The 17108-nt window shown below is 35.7% G+C and overlaps 1 protein-coding gene across 4 annotated transcripts in view; it reads left to right on the plus strand.

Annotated features, from left to right (window-relative positions):
- KCNT2 (potassium sodium-activated channel subfamily T member 2) overlaps positions 1-17108 on the plus strand; it is a 446059-nt gene that overhangs the window by 282888 nt on the left and 146063 nt on the right. For 3 of the 4 annotated variants that reach the window (XM_037825119.1, XM_037825122.1, XM_037825121.1), the window contains one exon: positions 2901-3029. The exons of the other annotated variant lie outside the window; for it this stretch is intronic. In XM_037825119.1, coding sequence (XP_037681047.1) covers positions 2901-3029 — 129 coding nt within the window. The remainder of the gene's footprint in view (positions 1-2900; positions 3030-17108) is intronic. 4 annotated transcript variants of the gene reach the window in all.

A 17108-nucleotide genomic window follows, 5' to 3' on the forward strand; every position in this document is an offset into this window, starting at 1 on the left:
TACAGTTTGTAATCTGGGAAATCCAGTTCAGTAATGATCTGTATGCTTTCAAGCAAATTAGGTTTTAAAAAATCTATTACGTTCTGTCAGATTTGATAGTATCAACAGGCTTTTCCAAATCTAACACCACTAGCAGCCTAGTATCTTTCCTACAGCGCCAAGGTGAAGAAGTGTCCTTTACCAAAAGGTGCAACTGACCGAATGATAGCTTCATGCTTCCTTCTAAGGGTCTTATGTACTTCTCAGGTAGATGGTGTAGCTTCCTCTCTTTAGCTTCTGATCACTGGTGTCATCTTCTAGATGGCTTCCTGGGAATCCCATTGCCTAACACTACTTGCTGACATCACAGTACTTTCTGGTAAATGGTCCCACTTAGAAGCAACTTCCCTCATCACCTCTGTTAAGCTGTCCAGTCACATCAATTTGGTGTCTCCTTAGGCTCCCCCGGGTGACATATTGGGTTTGCACATTATATATAAACCTTCTATATGAAACACACTTCTTTGTGTGTTTGTATGTATGTGGGTGAGAGAGTGGGGTGGGGATGGGGAACAGGGAAGGGAGAGGGCTGTGCTCTGGTGCTCCTCACTAGGCTGCATCAACCTACCAGTTCTTTTAATTTTCTTCATGCTTCAATATAAGCTGTTCTTACATACTGGGAAGGAGTGATGGACTTTCTGCTGTTCACATATGCAGATTTCATGGAAAGGCCTTTTTCCTATTTCCTTCCTCTACCTGTTGCTTCCTTTCTCTTGCCAGGAAGGGTGGGTGGGAATTGCACTGCATCAAGAAACTGCACAATAGTTCCCACTTGCTTTTCTTCTGAAACTTCCACCTCTCACTTCTCTGGTCTAAACTCCATGGAATTTCTTTTCCGTGGGAGTGGGGAACACCAAAGTTACACTGTAATGCATCTGCAAGTTTATTTCCACTATGCAAATAGTTCTTTTGCTCCAGAGAAGCCTGCTACTTTGACCATGGAAACTAAAAAAGTTGGCACTATTTGTATGTCCCTGGTGATGCTTCTTCCATTTCCCCCATGTTGAAAAACCACTGTACAGCTAGAGATCTAAATAGAGGTAATTACAAGAAAGATAAACAATACACCTGTTAAAGTTAATCTTATTTTTATTTTGTATATGCTAATGCATATTAAATATATCCACGTAAAACATTTTGTTAGGTGTATCCAAAATTTGTTTGACTACTTGAGAAATATTTTCCCTAAGCATAGCTATTAGAAAGTGGAACAGTATTTGATTCAGCATATTTGAGAAATGTGCATAGTGCTCTAATTTTGCAAGTCTTTTGCGTGGAAGGACTTGAACATCTCAGCATTCATTATCAAATTAGGTTCAAACTTTTCAGTTTTATTTCTTTAAGGCCCTCCATACTCTAGTCCTAATTTATTTGAATATCCTTGTCTTAGTTTGTCAGGCTGCTATGAAAAATGCCACAAATGGGTTGGCTTAAACAACAAAAATTTATTGGTTCACAGTTTTGAAGCTAGAAGTCCAAAATCAAGAAATCAAATCAGCAAGGTTTACTCTCTCCTGTTCTTTCTAATGCTTTCTGGTGCTGGCCTCTGGCAATCCTCGGTATTCCTGAGCTTGTATCTCCTTCTCCTTTCACATGGTCTCTTCTTTCTGGCTTCCGTGACTTCCAGGTGCTCTTTATAAGGCTTCCAGTAATACAGATTAAGGCCCTCCTTGATACAGCTTCACACCTTAGCTAAAAATAATGTCTTCAAAAGTTCTTATTTATAAATAGGCTCACATCCACAGGAATGCTAATTAATGTTAAGAACGTATTTTTTGCCAGAGTACACAATTTGCCACAATCCTTATCATGTATATATTCGATAGTCTCCAAATAATGTGATCCCAAATATACTTTGTTGTTTCCCTCCTCTAGATCTTTTTTTGATGTTGTCGCCTCTGTCTTGAATTCATTTCTTCTGCCTCCCTACAAGATTTTGTTACTTCAAAAATTCTTTCTCCTCATGAATATTTTTAAATTCCCTAATTCAATGTGATTTCTCCCTTCCATGAACTTGCATAGAATTTTATTATATTCTGCCAGTGCATACATTATGTTCTTTTTATGTATTTATTTTTTCCTACTTAAAAAGCTGTGATTTCATTCAGGATAGAGAACATGTTTTATTCATTCTTTAACCTTCTGTAACATTTTCACAGCTTAGAGGCTCAATAAACATAAATTAAATAAAGTAGAGGATAGACTAAAGATGATTTATTGAAACCCTGGTTCAAAGTATCTTATTAACAGTATTCATTTGTCTGTGCTCCTTCATGATACCCCAACTGAAATGATGATAAAAGAGTAAAAACTGATAAACTTTTCATCAGTGGAAAAGAAGTGGATGCAGTGCAAACTTTCAGTGAATTTCTAGAGATGGAAAGTAGATAAAGGAATCTTTTCTGATGAAACCCACAGCCTATAATACCCTTAAAGGATGATGCACTGGATCAAAAAAGCCAACTTCCAGTGACACTGGAACGTAAGATTACTAGAAAAACTGAGAATGGAGGTTAGTTGAAGATCTGCATAGAGAATGAGTTATCCCTATTCCAGCCACCAGCAGTACCATTTTCCTGCAATTATGTTTTAATCAGACATTTACCACTGGTGAAAATCAAAAGTTTTTCTTAAAAGAATTTGAACGAAATGCAGAATTTGGAAAAAGATAACTGAAATATAGGCTTGCAATGAGTTTAAGGTTGGGGCCTATCCTTCTGTGGTCTAACATTTGGGAGAGACCCTAAACTGAAAATAGTCTTATTTCATTTTATTCACCTAATGCAAAGCCTGCCATTTAACAAATCTTATTCACATACAAAGGGACCTATTCAGTTTCCCTATTTTCTCATTATACTCAGAATTTTGAAATATGGCTCTTGTCATTTGCTGAATATCAGTATTCAGGATAAAATGAGGGGATTGTCTCCAGCCAGAAGCAGAGCAACTATCTCTGTTCTTATAGGAATTGCTATGGATCTTTGGGAAAGGTGAGTCATGTACTCAATTGTAAAAAAATTTTTTCTAAGAAAAGGCAATAGACTATAACATTTGAAAGGAGAGTGAAGTATGTATTTTGACAGCAAGGTGAATTTCAGTAAATGAGAACAAATATATTTTAAAAGATTCAAATGTGCATTTGAAGTAAAAACAGTAATAGAGAAGAATATTGAGGACTATACATATCGAGGACCATGGTGATGGTCCAAAGGATTAATGCTAAGAAAATCTGTTTATAGAGTCTTTATATTTAGAATAGTTAATATAAAGTTTATGATTATGATCTCCTCTTCAATAACAAGAATAAAATAAATGCACAAATACCAAATAACTTAAAATAATTGTAATTAATATTCTTGAGAAGATTCAGATAGAACAAGTGTCATGGCGGAAAAACAGAAAATATAAAAGACCTGTTGGAATTAAAAGAGTGATTGCTGAAATTAAGAATTCAGTAAGAGCCTAGTAAAATGATGTCATAAAAATCTTCCAAAATTTCAAACAAAAATGCAAAGAGACAATATATAAGCAAAAAGATAATCAGTATAGCAGATCGATCCAGGAGAGATGAGATCTGACTTAATGGGGTTTCCAAAAAATGAGAATAGAGAAAATGTAATGTAAATCCCAGAGAAGAAAGGAGATGCAAATCTTTAAAATGACAGGATCTCTTATGTGTGAATCATAATAAATGAAAAAGAACCACCTTAAAAATATAGCATGGTCAAATTACAAAGCACTAATGATGAAGAAAATTACTTAAAACCTGTAGAAAAATTAAATCTCAGTATGGATCAGGGTTCTTAACTTTAGATAAGAGTATCCTAGCTATCTAGTATAAGCAGAAGGAGATTTATTAAGGAATATGAATAGTTCACAAAACCATTGGATGAGTAGGAAGTTAGGCTCTGCCTGCCTAGCCTAAACTTGCATGGACAACTCCCACTACTACATAACTAACCAAATAAAGGATCTTCAGTTTCTAAAAACCCAAGAACCACGCTACCTGTGCAACCACCTACCACAGCAAAGTGAATGTCCATTGCCCTGGCTGTTTCCTCATTCATCTCACTTCCAAAAGTGATTAGTGGAACCCAGATCACATGTCTGCCCCACAACTAGAATCAAAGATTCCTAAAAGTTATGGTCCAGATGTGAATCAATGGATCCAAATTTTAAAAGCAAGACATTGAACAATTCATATAATGGGATGTAGCAAAAGAGGGCTGTGTTTCCTCTGTCAACTAGAAAATAAAGGCAGTCGTAAACCACAAGAAAACCAAAAAATCCTTAATAAAGCAAATTAAATTCTGCCATAATACTGAACAATAAGTGGTCAGAAGTAAAGATAATTTATTTAAACATTCTCTCTTGAGTAGCTCAGGGATCTGCAGAGAAGGTTCTGTAAGAGTTATTGCAATAGCTTTATTCAATGAGATTTATTGCAATAATCATAACAACATAGGCATTGCTCTTTGGTTCTCTATTTTTAATCTTAAACTATCGACTTATTTATAACTAGTGAACAAAATGCTTAAGCATTAAAGGGGCAGAATTAAAGGGGCTATGAAAAGGGGCTTTCTTTCTCCTTTTTTTCTCTCCCAATCTGAGTGACTCAGTGGAGAAAGCCTCAGGCATTTTCAGCTCTCAGAGCTCTGACCCAGGCAGGGGTGGAGTTAACAGAGTCAGAGAGGCAAAGGAGTAATTCAAGTGCAGAAGATAATTCCCTAAGAGGAGAGAGGTGGGGCCCAGCTCAAGTGCCTGCCCTCCCTTCAGAACTCAGACCCCAGAGCCTGGGGGAAAATAATCAGACCAGAAACAACTTAAGCTGAGGATTAAAGGGTCCACACCTCTTTACACCAGTGAGGCGTGACAGGCTAACAGGTGCCACCTGCTAGGCAGGTTAGGAAAAGCACAGCAGCTAGAGGCCTTACAGGAAAGTCTGTCAATCTTCTAAGACACATCCTCAGGGACACCTGATACTGAATATAGCCCCCTTCTGAGACCTGAGCCCAAAAGGTAACAAAGGCAATATATCAAAGCTAAATGCCTATAATAGGGGGATGTAAGGGAGGGGTATGGGATTCTTGACATTGGTGATGTTGTCTTACTCTTTTATTGTACTTTATTTTAATTTTAACTTTTCTTTTGTTGCTTTTTGGCTGTCATTTTTTTTCTTTCTTTTTCTTTTTCTTTTGTCTCTCTACCTTTTTTGACTCTTGTCTTTGTGGAAGAAATGGAAATGTCCTTATATAGATAGTGGTGGTGGTGATAAATGCATAATTACGTGATTATACAGGGAACCATCAATTGTTTGTTTAGGATGGAATGTAAGGTGCATGAACAAAACTGTATTAAAAAAGAATGTGTTGTTGGATGAACCTTGAGGACATTATATTGAGTGAAGTAAGTCAGACACAAAAGGACAAATATTGTGTGATCTCACTGATAGGAACTAATTATAATATGTAAACTCATAGACATGAGATCTAGGTTACCAGGATATAGAATGAGGCTAAAGAATGGGGAGTGGTTGCTTATTATGAGCAGAATGTTTAACTAGGTTGAATGTAAGCATTTGGAAATGGACTTAAGTGACAGTAGCACGTTATTGTGAGAATAACTAACAGTGCTGAATGGTGTGTGATTGTGGTGGAAAGGGGAAGTTAAAAGTCACCCATATCACCAGAAAGAAAGTTGGAGGTTAAAACATGGAAATGTATAACACAGTGAATCTTGTGATGGAGTCAGAGGGACAAAGGAATAATTCAACTGCAGAAGATAACTCTCTAAGAGGAGAGAGGTGGGGCCCAGCTCAGGTGCCTGCCCTCCCTTCAGAACTCAGACCCCAAAGCCTGGGGGAAAACAATCAAACCAGAAACAACTTAAGCTGAGAATTAAAGGGGCCAGTTAATATTTGATTAACTGTACAAATATTAGAAATCTCTTTCATGAACTAGAACAAATGCACAACACTATAACCAGAAGTTAATAATAGGGGGTAAATAGTGAGAAACTGTACCTATTGAAAACTATGTACCACAGTTAGTAATATTTTAACATTCTTTTATCAAAAGTAACAATGTACCATACCAATACTGTGAGTCAGTAATGGAGGGGAGGCAGTTTAGGGGTATGGGAGGATTTGAGTTTTCTTTTTTATTTTTATTTCTTTTCTGGAGTAATGAAAATGTTCTAAAATTGAAAAAAAAAATTAATTGTGGTGATGAATGTACAACTGTATAATGGTACCATGAACAATTCATTGTGCACTTTGGATGATTGTACGGCATCTGAATAATCTCAATAAATTGAAATTACAAAAAAGATATTGCATCTATAGTTGCACTAGAATTTTAAGTATATAATTGAAATTAAAAAGCAATAGATCTGAGGTTGCAATGTAACAACTATTGGGCCAAATTCTGCTAGCAGATAGGTTTATTTGGTCATACGCATGGTATAAACATTCTTTTCTCTTTTGAATTGTTTTCTTTGAATTTGACTTTCATTGGAGATGCAGCAACCAACTAACCATGTTTTAATTTCCTCGCGACTGAAACAAATACCATACAATTGGTCGGCTTAACCAATGGGAATTGATTGGCTCACAGTTTCGAGGCTAGAAGTTCAAATCAAAGTATCAACAAGGCAATCCCTTCTCCCCAAAGACTGTGGTGTTCTGTGGCTGGCTACAGCGATCCTTGGAGCTTGGCTTTTCTGTCACATGGCAATGCATATGATGATGTCTTCTCCTTTCTCCTGTGGGTTCTATTGACTTCTGTCCTCTTTCCTCCATGTGGTTTTTCTCTGTGTCCTATTTCCTTTGCTTATAAGGACTACAGCCGTATTGGATTAAGGCCCAGCTTCATTTAGTCTGTGCACACTTTAACCAGTAACATCTTCAAAGGTCGTGTTTACAAATGGGTTCACACCCACAGGACCAGGGGTTGGGACCTGGACATACCTTTTATAGGGGCCAAGATTCAATTTGCAGCACACCACAAATCTGAAACTCCCTGTTGTTTTACACCTAGCCTGATCCACATATGTTCTTTATTTGACTTGTCTGGTAGACTGTGGTTGCAGAGCATGCAAAAGAAGAATTAGAAACAGCAATTTGATTATATGAATAGCCCTTTGGAGAGGAGAATCAGGATGTGGAATCTGTTGTGAGGTAAATCTTTTCTCTGATATCTCATGGCAAGAAGTTAATAGATAATGCCTACACTATGAATAAAGTTAACTAGCACTTTATTATTAAGAGACACCATAAAATTCTTCTAATTTAGCTCAGGATTTGGAAGCATAAATTTTTTGGTCAAAATTTAAGCTATTCAAAGAGGTAAAATGCTAATAATAGCATTGAATTAGAAGCCAGAAATATTGTTACGTTTGGTCACTCATTCACTCATTCATTCATTCATTCCATAAAAATTAATCCCATGCATGTGATGCATTTTATGGACAGTGTAAGGCACTATGTTAGGAGTTTGGGCAATATAAACATGAATACATCTTGATAATGAATCAGACCAATACCTATGAGAGGGCAAACACAATTAAACATTGCTTTTATGTAGATTTGGAATATATCACAAATTTCCCCTGGTGGAATTATTTTATTAATAAAGTTATCTTTTAGCTAAGGTAAAATTAGTTTGTATATCTGAGAATAAACCAAATGATAGCAGGGAGAGGCAGTAAAGAAGATTCCTAGCTAATTTTTTTTAATGGTAAAAAAATATACAAATGATAAAATGTTAAGTAACAGAAATAGGAGCTTCTAAAACATCTATTTCCATAAATACTAATATTTATAGACTGTAACTCTCCTAAAAAATTCACTATGATGTTTTAAACTAAATCAGGTAGACTAAAACATATAGCAATGTTATGTAAGTGCACAAGGCACGGAAAACTTGAACAGAAGCTGAACATATGGTATTCAGAATTCCAGCAGAATGTGTTCTGTGAGAGGAAGAGGAAAACTGTTTTAATTATAACTTTTATTAATTTTGAAGTAGAACAGTTTAAAATCAGTGAGAAATTACTATTTAATAATGGAGTTCAACTTTTGAGAATGCATTTTCATTATGTTACTCGAATTTATTTTTTTCACCTGACAGTTTAAAAAGGAGATGAAGTCTTTACATAATTTTAGTTTTTGTTTGTTAGTTTGTTTTTTTATAGTGATTATGTGTTAGACAGCTCCTACTTGAGTTTAGGGCACTGCAAAAAAATCGGAGTGGAATTACTGTGGGAGAAACCGACTTCAGGGGCACTGAATTTTGGCTACCTTCCTGTACAATCTGCCTTCTAAATTTTGAGCTCTATTTCATTTCTTCTTGAAATAGATCCCTTTTGAAATAGAATTCATTGTTTATGTTCATTTTGTTGATAATGCTTGAAAACTATATAGCATTTCTCTATCCTCTTCGTTTTCAACAGCTATTTTTCTTGGCCTAAGAATGGCAAACAGCTTTCTGGTTCCATCTAGTGGCCGAAAATTGATTATTATTATCATCTTTTATATTGTATTTGCAGGTTTTATATTGTATTTCTGATTTCTGTGTTGATGTACAATGACATAAAAAGTTGAGGATCTTCTGATATTCAAGAGTAGAAGTGCATAAGCCTCTTTCTAGTAAGATTGAAGGATCGTAATCTTGTGTTTAATTATTTCTCTCGAGTTCTTGAATACTTTTCTTTCTACATAATAACCATATTGTGTCACTTCTGTCTGCAGACTAGCAGGAATAAATGTCTATTCAAAGTCATATTATCAGTTTCTTTCTCACCCTGACATGTTTTGAAGCTCCTCGCACCCTAATCCCTCTACCCTGTCGCATAAATTACAATTTTGTTTTTGATGACACAGATATAACTTGTCAAAATTATTTCTTCAACCTACAGTAGTAAAACTGTAGATTCCTATCACTGATAGTAGGGACAAGATTAACACAATTTAAACATTTTAAGTTTTAAACCAAGTAAAAGATTGAGATCATTTGTGAATTAACGTAATTCATGTGTGTTGCAGAAAAGCACCCTGGGAAGTATATAAACGAATTGGAACCATGCTGACTTTAAAAGGGTGAAATACTTGGAGTTAAATAAACTGTATTAATTTTAATTAAGTTTAAACCTTTGGTTCCTTGTTTTAGATTTTTTTAAAATCTACTTTTATATTCCTTAAGATGGATCATCAATAAACAAACTTTATTTTAGTTTTCAAGTATAAATCTAACTGTTGTCCTTTTCCTAAGGCAAAAATTCCCACCTAGTATTTGTAAAGTCTGTTATTGAGTAAGTGAAGAATGGATTTTTTTAATTAAATTCAGTTTTATTGAGATCCATTCACATAGCATACAATCATACATGGTGTACAATCAGCTGTTTACAGTACCATCATATAGTTATGCATTCATCACCCCAATCTATGTTTGAACATTTTCCTTACACCAGAAAGAATCAGAATAAGAATAAAAAAAAAGTAAAAAAGAATACCCAATCTTCCCCACCACCCTATTTTTCATTTAGTTTTAGTTTTTGTCCCCATTTCTCTACTCATCCATCCATACACTGGATGAAGGGAGTGTGATCCACAAGGCTTTCGCAATCACATTGTCACCCCTAGTAAGCTACATTATTATACAGTCATCTTCAAGAGTCAGGGTGACTGGATTGGAGTTTGATAGCTCCAGGTATTTCCTTCTAGCTATTCCAATACATTAAAAGCTAAAAAGTGCTATCTATATAGTGTATAAGAATGCCCACCGGGGAGACCCCTGAACTCCATTTGAAATCTCTCAGCCACTGAAATTTTATTTTGTTTCATTTTGCATCCTCCTTTTGTCAAGAAGATGTTCTCAATCTCACAATGCTGGGTTGAGATTCATCCTTGGGAGTCACATCCTGCATTGCCAGGGAGATTTACACACCTGGGAGTCAGGTCCCATGTAGAGGGGAGGGCAGTGAGTTCACCTGCCGAGTTGGCTTATCCTTAGCTTGGAGAGCCACATCTGAGCAACAAACAGGTACTCAGCGGGGGGTTCTTAGGCATAATTATGAGCAGGTTTAGCCTCTCCTTTGCAGTAACAAACTTCATAAGAGCAGGCTCCAAGATAGAGGGCTCAGCATACCAAGACGTCAGTCCTCGATGTTTGCGTGAACATCAGCAACAATCCAAGTGGGGAAGCCCAATACCTCCAAATTTTCCCCCTGGCTCCTCATGGGGGCCCTGCATATGTATTTTTTTTAATTCTCTGCCCAAATTACCTTGGACAGAGAATTTCACTATCGCTATTTCACTCTAAACTATACCATATTTCACTTCCTATTCAAAGTTCCATGTCATTGTGGTGTTTGAACAAAGTGACTGTAGAAGATACATTGTTTAGAAAATACAGATCCTACACCAAATAAACATCTCTTCCCTAGGTCTCACATGGAAGTTGAAGTTTTAACACAGTCAGTTTCAATCTTTACCCTTTTGCTTGACTTGCCCTAGTCTTAACCAGATCTGCTTCATTCATATCTCTAATTGAAGTTTGGGCTCTTTTTCAGCTTTTTTTTTTTTTTTTTTTTTTCTCTTAACGGTTGCTGTATGCACAAATACTGACATTTATATCTGCCAAACTCTAGCTCTGAGTTTCAGGTGTCATACAGATACCCGATGTTCCAGAGACCAATCAGATTATACCCAAAGGAATCAGCATCTCAGAATTTGGAGACAGCCATTAAAATTCAGGAACAGATTTGACTGCTGTGAGAGCTTACAATCTAGGGACTGTTACAATAATCGTTCCCCTGTTAGGCTGTGCTCTAAGATTCAATGCTGAGTTTACACATTGTAGTTAGCCCATATTGGTGAGGCATTATAGTGTTTGCCTTTGTTTCTGGCATACTTCACTCAAAATGCTGTCTACAGGATCCATTCACCTCGTTGTGTGTCCCACAGCTTCACTCCTTCCCGTAGTTGCTCAATATGCCATTGTATGCACACACCACAGTTCACTATTCTGTTCCTCAGTCAGTGTACCCTTAGGCCACTTCCACCCATTGAAAATCATGAATACTGCCTCCATAAACACCAGCATACAAATGTGCATTCATGTCTTTGCTCTCAGATTCTCCAAGTACATATCCCATAGTGAGGTTGCAGGACCTTATGGCCCCCACATACTTAGCTTCATGTGAAACCACCACACTGACCTCCAGAAAGGCTACACCATTCTGTCTCCTCATCAACAGTAACTAGGTACATCCCTCTCTCTCCGTTTTCTCCAGCACTTTTACCCCTATTTATATTTTTTCCTACAATGTTATAGAGATATATTCACATACTATACAATGATCCACAGTGTACAGTCAGTTGATCATGGTATCATCATATAGTTGTACATTTATCACCACAGTCAGCACTTGAACATATTGATTACTATGAAAAAAAAGATTTTTGTTTTTTTCTTTAGCAAATAATAAAAAATATAATAAAATGAAAAATAAAATGTCATACAATACAATATAATAGTAAGGACAGAAAACAGCACCTCTACCAAGAATCCCATATCCCTCCCTTATATCCCCCTCTCATACACATTTAGCTTTGATATACTGCCTTTGCTACATTTAATGGAAGCATATTACACTGTTGCTGTTGACCATAGACTCTAGTTTGCTTTGATTTTGTTTTTTTTTTTCCCAAATACCATCCCATTTTCAACACTTTGCATGGTTGGCATTCATTTGTTCTCCCACATGGAAAAACATTTTTATATTTGTATATTTAGTAACAGTAATTGGCTACTCCAGTTTTTGCCAAGTTATACAGTCCCAGTCTTTATCATCTATCTTTACCTCTGGTGTCATACATTCCCCTATCCCACCTCTTTCAGCTTTACTCACAGACATCTTTGTTCACTATACTTACAATATTGTGCTACCATAACAGTATTATGCTATCTGTTTCTGGATCTATACAATCAGTCCTGCTGAACATTCTGTAGTCCTTCAGCATCAAATGCCCAAACTCTACCCTCTTTCTGTTTCCTGATAGCCTGTGTTATCAGCTTTTAACCCTCAAAGTTTGCTAATTAATGTTAGGTCATATTAGTGAGACCATACAGTATATGTCCTTTTGTTTCTGACTAACTTCACTCAACATAATGTCCTCAAGGTTCATCTACATTATTATATGTTCCATGTCTTACAGCTGCATAATATTCTATCATGTGTATATACCACAGTTTGTTTATCCACTCGTCCATTGATAGACATTTGGGCTGTTTCCATCTCTTCACAATTGTGAATAATGCCACAATAAAAAATGGTTTACCAATGTCTGTTCATGTCTTAACCTTCAGTTCCTCTGAGTATATACCTAGCAATGGAATAGCTGGGTCATATGGCAAATCTATACTTAGCTTCCTGGGGAACCTCCACACTGACTTCCAGAGTGGTTACACCATTCTACATTCCACAACAATGAATAAGTGTGCCTTTTTCTCCACATCCTCTCCAGCACTTGTAATTCTCTGTTTTTTGGATAATGGCCAATCTGGTAGGTATGAGATGATATCTCATTGTGGTTTTGCTTGCACTTCCCTAATAGCCAGAGAAGTTGAGCATTTTTTCATATGTTTTTAAGGCATTTGTATTTCCTTTTTAGAAAAGTGTCTGTCCATGTCTTCTGCCCGTTTTTTAATTGGGATGTTTTTCTTTCTGTTGTTGAGTAGTAGGATCGCTTTATGTGTTTGGGATATTAAACCCTTATCTGATATGTGGTTTCCAAATATCACCTCCCATTGTGTAGGGGGCCTTTTTTACTTTTCTGACAAAGTCCTTTGGTGTACAAAAGTGTTTAATTTTGAGGAGATCCCATCTGTCTATTTGTTCTTTGCTGCTCGCACCTTGCGTGTGAGGTCTAGGAAACCACCTCCTATCACAAAATCTTTAAGATGTTGCCCTACATTTTCTTATAAGGGTCTTATGCTCTCAGTGCTAACGTTTAGGTCTTTTAATACCATTTCAAATTATTTTTGTAAAAGGTGTGAAGTAGGAGTACCTCTTTCATTCTTTTGGAAGTGGATATCCAGTTCTCCAAACACCATTTATTGAAGAAGCTGCTCTGTCCCAGTTGGCTTTGGTTGATTGACTTATCAAGACCATTGTCTGTAGATGCTAGGGTCTATTTCTGAGCACTCATTCAATTCCTTTGGTCAGTATGTTTATCTTTATGCCACTACCATGCTGTTTTTGTCCCACTGTAGCTTTATAATATGTTTTCAAAGTCCAGGTAGTGTGAAACCTCCTGCTTACTTACTCTTTTCACAATATGTTTGGCCATTCGGGGCACCTTGCCCTTCCAAATAAATTTGGTTATTGGTTGTTCTATTTCTGCAAAGCAAGTTGTTGGTATTTTAATAGGTATTGCATTGAATCTATAAATCAGTTTAGGTAAAATTGCCACCTTAACTATATTTAGTCTTCCAATCCATGAACATGGTATGTTCTTCCATTTTTTTTAGGTCCTGTTTGATTTCTTTTAGCAATTTCTTGTAGTTTTCTGTGTAAAGGTCTTTTGTGGCCTTGGTTAAGTTTATTTCTAAATACTTCATTCTTTTGGTTGCTATTGTAAATGGAATTTTTTTCTTGATTTCCTCCTCTTGTTGCCCATTACTTGTGTATATGAACACTACAGACTTTTGCATGTTCATCCTGTAGCCTACCACTGCTGTATTCATTGACTAGTTCTAGTAGATTTGCTGTATATTTTTCTGGATTTTCTACATATCAAATCATGTCATCTGCAAACAGTGAAAGTTTTACTTCTTCCTCTCCAATTTGGATGCCTTTTATTTCTTTTTCTTGCCTAATTGCTCTAGCTAGAACTTCCAGCACAATGTTGAATAACAGTGGTGACAGTGGGCATCCTTGTCTTATTCCTGATCTCAGAGGGAAAGCTTTTAGTCTGCCCCCATTTAGTATGATGTTAGCTGTGGATTTCTCATATATTGCCTTTATCATATTGAGAAAGTTCCCTTCTATTCTTATCCTTTGAAGTGTTTTCATCAAGAAAGGAAGTTGAATTTTGTCAAATGCCTTTTCTGCATCAATCAAGATGATCATGTGTTTCTTCCACTTTGATTTATTAACATGGTATATTACATTAATTGATTTTCTTGTGTTGAACCAGCCTTGCATACCTGGAATAAATCCCACCTGGTCATGGTGTATAATTCTTTAAACGTGCTGCTGGATTCAATCTGCAAGTATTTTGTTGAGGATTTTTGCTTCTATATTCATTAAAGAGATTAGTCTGTAATTTTCTTTTTTTCTAGTATCTTTGTCTGATTTTGGTATTAGGGTGATGTTGGCTTCATAGAATGAGTTAGGTAGCATTCCCTCTTCTTCAGTTTGTTTTGAAGAGTTCGAACAGGATTGGTACTAATTCTTTTTGAGTGCTTGGTAGAATTCACATGTGAAGCCACCTAGTCCTGGGCTTTTCTTTTTTGGGAGCTTTTTGATGGCTGACTCAATCTCTTTACTTGTGATTGGTTTGTTAAGGTTATCTATTTCTTCCTGAGTCAGTGTTGCTTGTTTGTGCTATTGTAGGAAGTTGTGCATTTCATCTAAGTTGTCTAGTTTATTACCATATAGTTTCTCATAATATCTTCTCATTATCTCCTTTATTTCTGCGGGGTCAGTAGTTATGTCTCCTTTCTCATTTCTGATTGTATTTATTTACATCTGCTCTTTTGTTGTTGTTGTTGTTAGCCTAGGTAGCAGTCCATCAATTTTATTGATTTTCTCAAAGAACCAACTTCTGGTTTTGTTGATTCTCTCTATTGTTTTACTGTTCTCAATGTCATTTATTTCTGCTCTAATTTTTGTAATTTCTTCCCTTCTGTTTGCTTTGGGATTAGTTTGCTGTTCTTTCTCTAGTTCCTCCAGGTGAACAGTTAATTCCTCAATTTTTGCTCTCTCTTCTCTTTTAATATGGGCTTTTAGGGCAATAATTTTCCCTCTCAGCACCACCTTTGCTGCATCCCATAAGTTTTGATATGTTGTGTTTTCATTGTCATTTCCCTTGAGGTATTTACTAATTTCTCTTGTAATTTCTTCCTTTACCTACTGGTCTTCTATGAGGGTTTTATTTAGCCTTCTTATATTGTGAATTTTACAACCTTCTGACTGTTATTTATTTTCACCTTCATTCCATTATGGTCTGAGTAAATGTTTTGTATAATATCAATATTTTTAAATTTGTTGAGACTTGCTTTGTGACCCAACATGTGGTCTCTCCTAGAGAAAGTTCCATGAGCACTTGAGAAAAAAGTTTATCCTGCTGTTGTGAGGTGTAGTGTTCTATAAATATCTGTCAAGTCTAGTTCATTTACTGTACAATTCAACATCTCTATTTCTTTATTGATCTTCTGTCTATGTTCTATTCATTGATGAAAGTGGTGTGTTGAAGTCTCCAACTATTATTATAGCGATATCTACTTCTCCTTTCAATGTTCTCAGTGGTTGCCTCATGAATTTTGGGGCAACTTGGCTTGGTGCATATATATTTATGATTGTTATGTTTTCTTGATGAATTGACCCTTTTATTAATATATAATGTCCTTCTTTGTCTCTTTAAATTGTTTTACTTTTGAAGTCTAATTTGCCTGATATTAATATAGCTACTCCCATTTTATCTGGTTGTTGTTTGCTTGGAATATCTTTTTCCAACCTTTCACTTTCAGCCTATTTTTGTCCTTGTGTCTAAAGTGAGTTTCTTGTAGACGGCATACAGACGGGTCCTGTTTTTTAATCCATTATGCCAGTCTGTGTCTTTTTATTGAGGAGTTTAATCCATTAACATTTAGTGCTATTATTGTAAGGGCAGTACTTTCTTATACTGTTCTGCCTTTTGGATTTTATGTGTCATATCTTATTTTTCCCTCTCTCTCCTTTTACCCTTCCTGGTAGTCCTCATTTCTACACTCTTCTCCAACCCTCTCTGTCCTGTCTTTTCCTATCAGCCTGTAACCCTCCTTTTAGTATTTCTTGTAGCACTGGTCTCTTATTCACAAACTCTCTCAGTGTCTTTTTGTCTGAAAATATTTTAATCTCTCCCTCATTTTTGAAGGACAGTTTTGCTGGATATAGAATTGTTGGTTGGCAGTTTTTCTCTTTCAGTATCTTAAATACATCATACCACTGTCTTCTCACCTCCATGGTTTCTGCACAGAAATCTGTACTTTCTTAACAGAATATTTCAATTTCATATTTCTATTCTTTTGCTGTCTTTTTCCATTAACATTTTTAAAAACAACTGGAGCTGGAAATTATTTAGAAATTAAAGGTGGGCATAACCTATCTAGGAAAGATTCTGTCAATAGGGTACTGTTATCTGTCAATAGGGTAGAGCACAAAAGGGTATAAAATAGATTACAGAATATACTATTTTATTAATTGGAGGGCATTTGAGGTTAAAATTAAGGAAATTCACAAACCAATTATTTTCCCTAAAAGTCTGATTGTTGTAAACACATCTTAAATCTTCATTAAATGTCTAGTCATGATTTTCACTGTGCCTTCAATTCTTTGCTTTTGCCCAGAAACCCAAAGAAAACATATCTTGTGTTTTACTTCTGCCTTTTTTTTTAACCTAATTATAGATGTAACATTAAATTAATGTCAGGTCCATTAGTGATTATGAAACTCAGTGATTTAAAAAAAAAATTCTGCCAGCAAATTCATCATAGGGAAAGTAATTGGTTACACCTAAAAAATTATTCTGATGAGGAAGAAAGGAATTAAATAATTAGAAAACTGGAACATTTAGTAATTTAACATGAAAAACAGTGTTAGATTATTCTTTATTCATTTAGAAAAACAGTTATTAAGCACATCTCTGTCAGAATGGATATCAGGTCTTGGTGATAAAATGATAAAAAAGACATGATCCCTCTCCCCATGGAGCTAATTTCACAGGAAGCAAGACAATAAGAATTAATACAATGTAGTGTGATGGTATTATGAAAAAAGAAGTATGTTATTGCAAAGTAATGATT

This window comes from Choloepus didactylus, chromosome 2 (assembly GCF_015220235.1).
Source record: "Choloepus didactylus isolate mChoDid1 chromosome 2, mChoDid1.pri, whole genome shotgun sequence".
Taxonomy (NCBI): domain Eukaryota; kingdom Metazoa; phylum Chordata; class Mammalia; order Pilosa; family Megalonychidae; genus Choloepus; species Choloepus didactylus.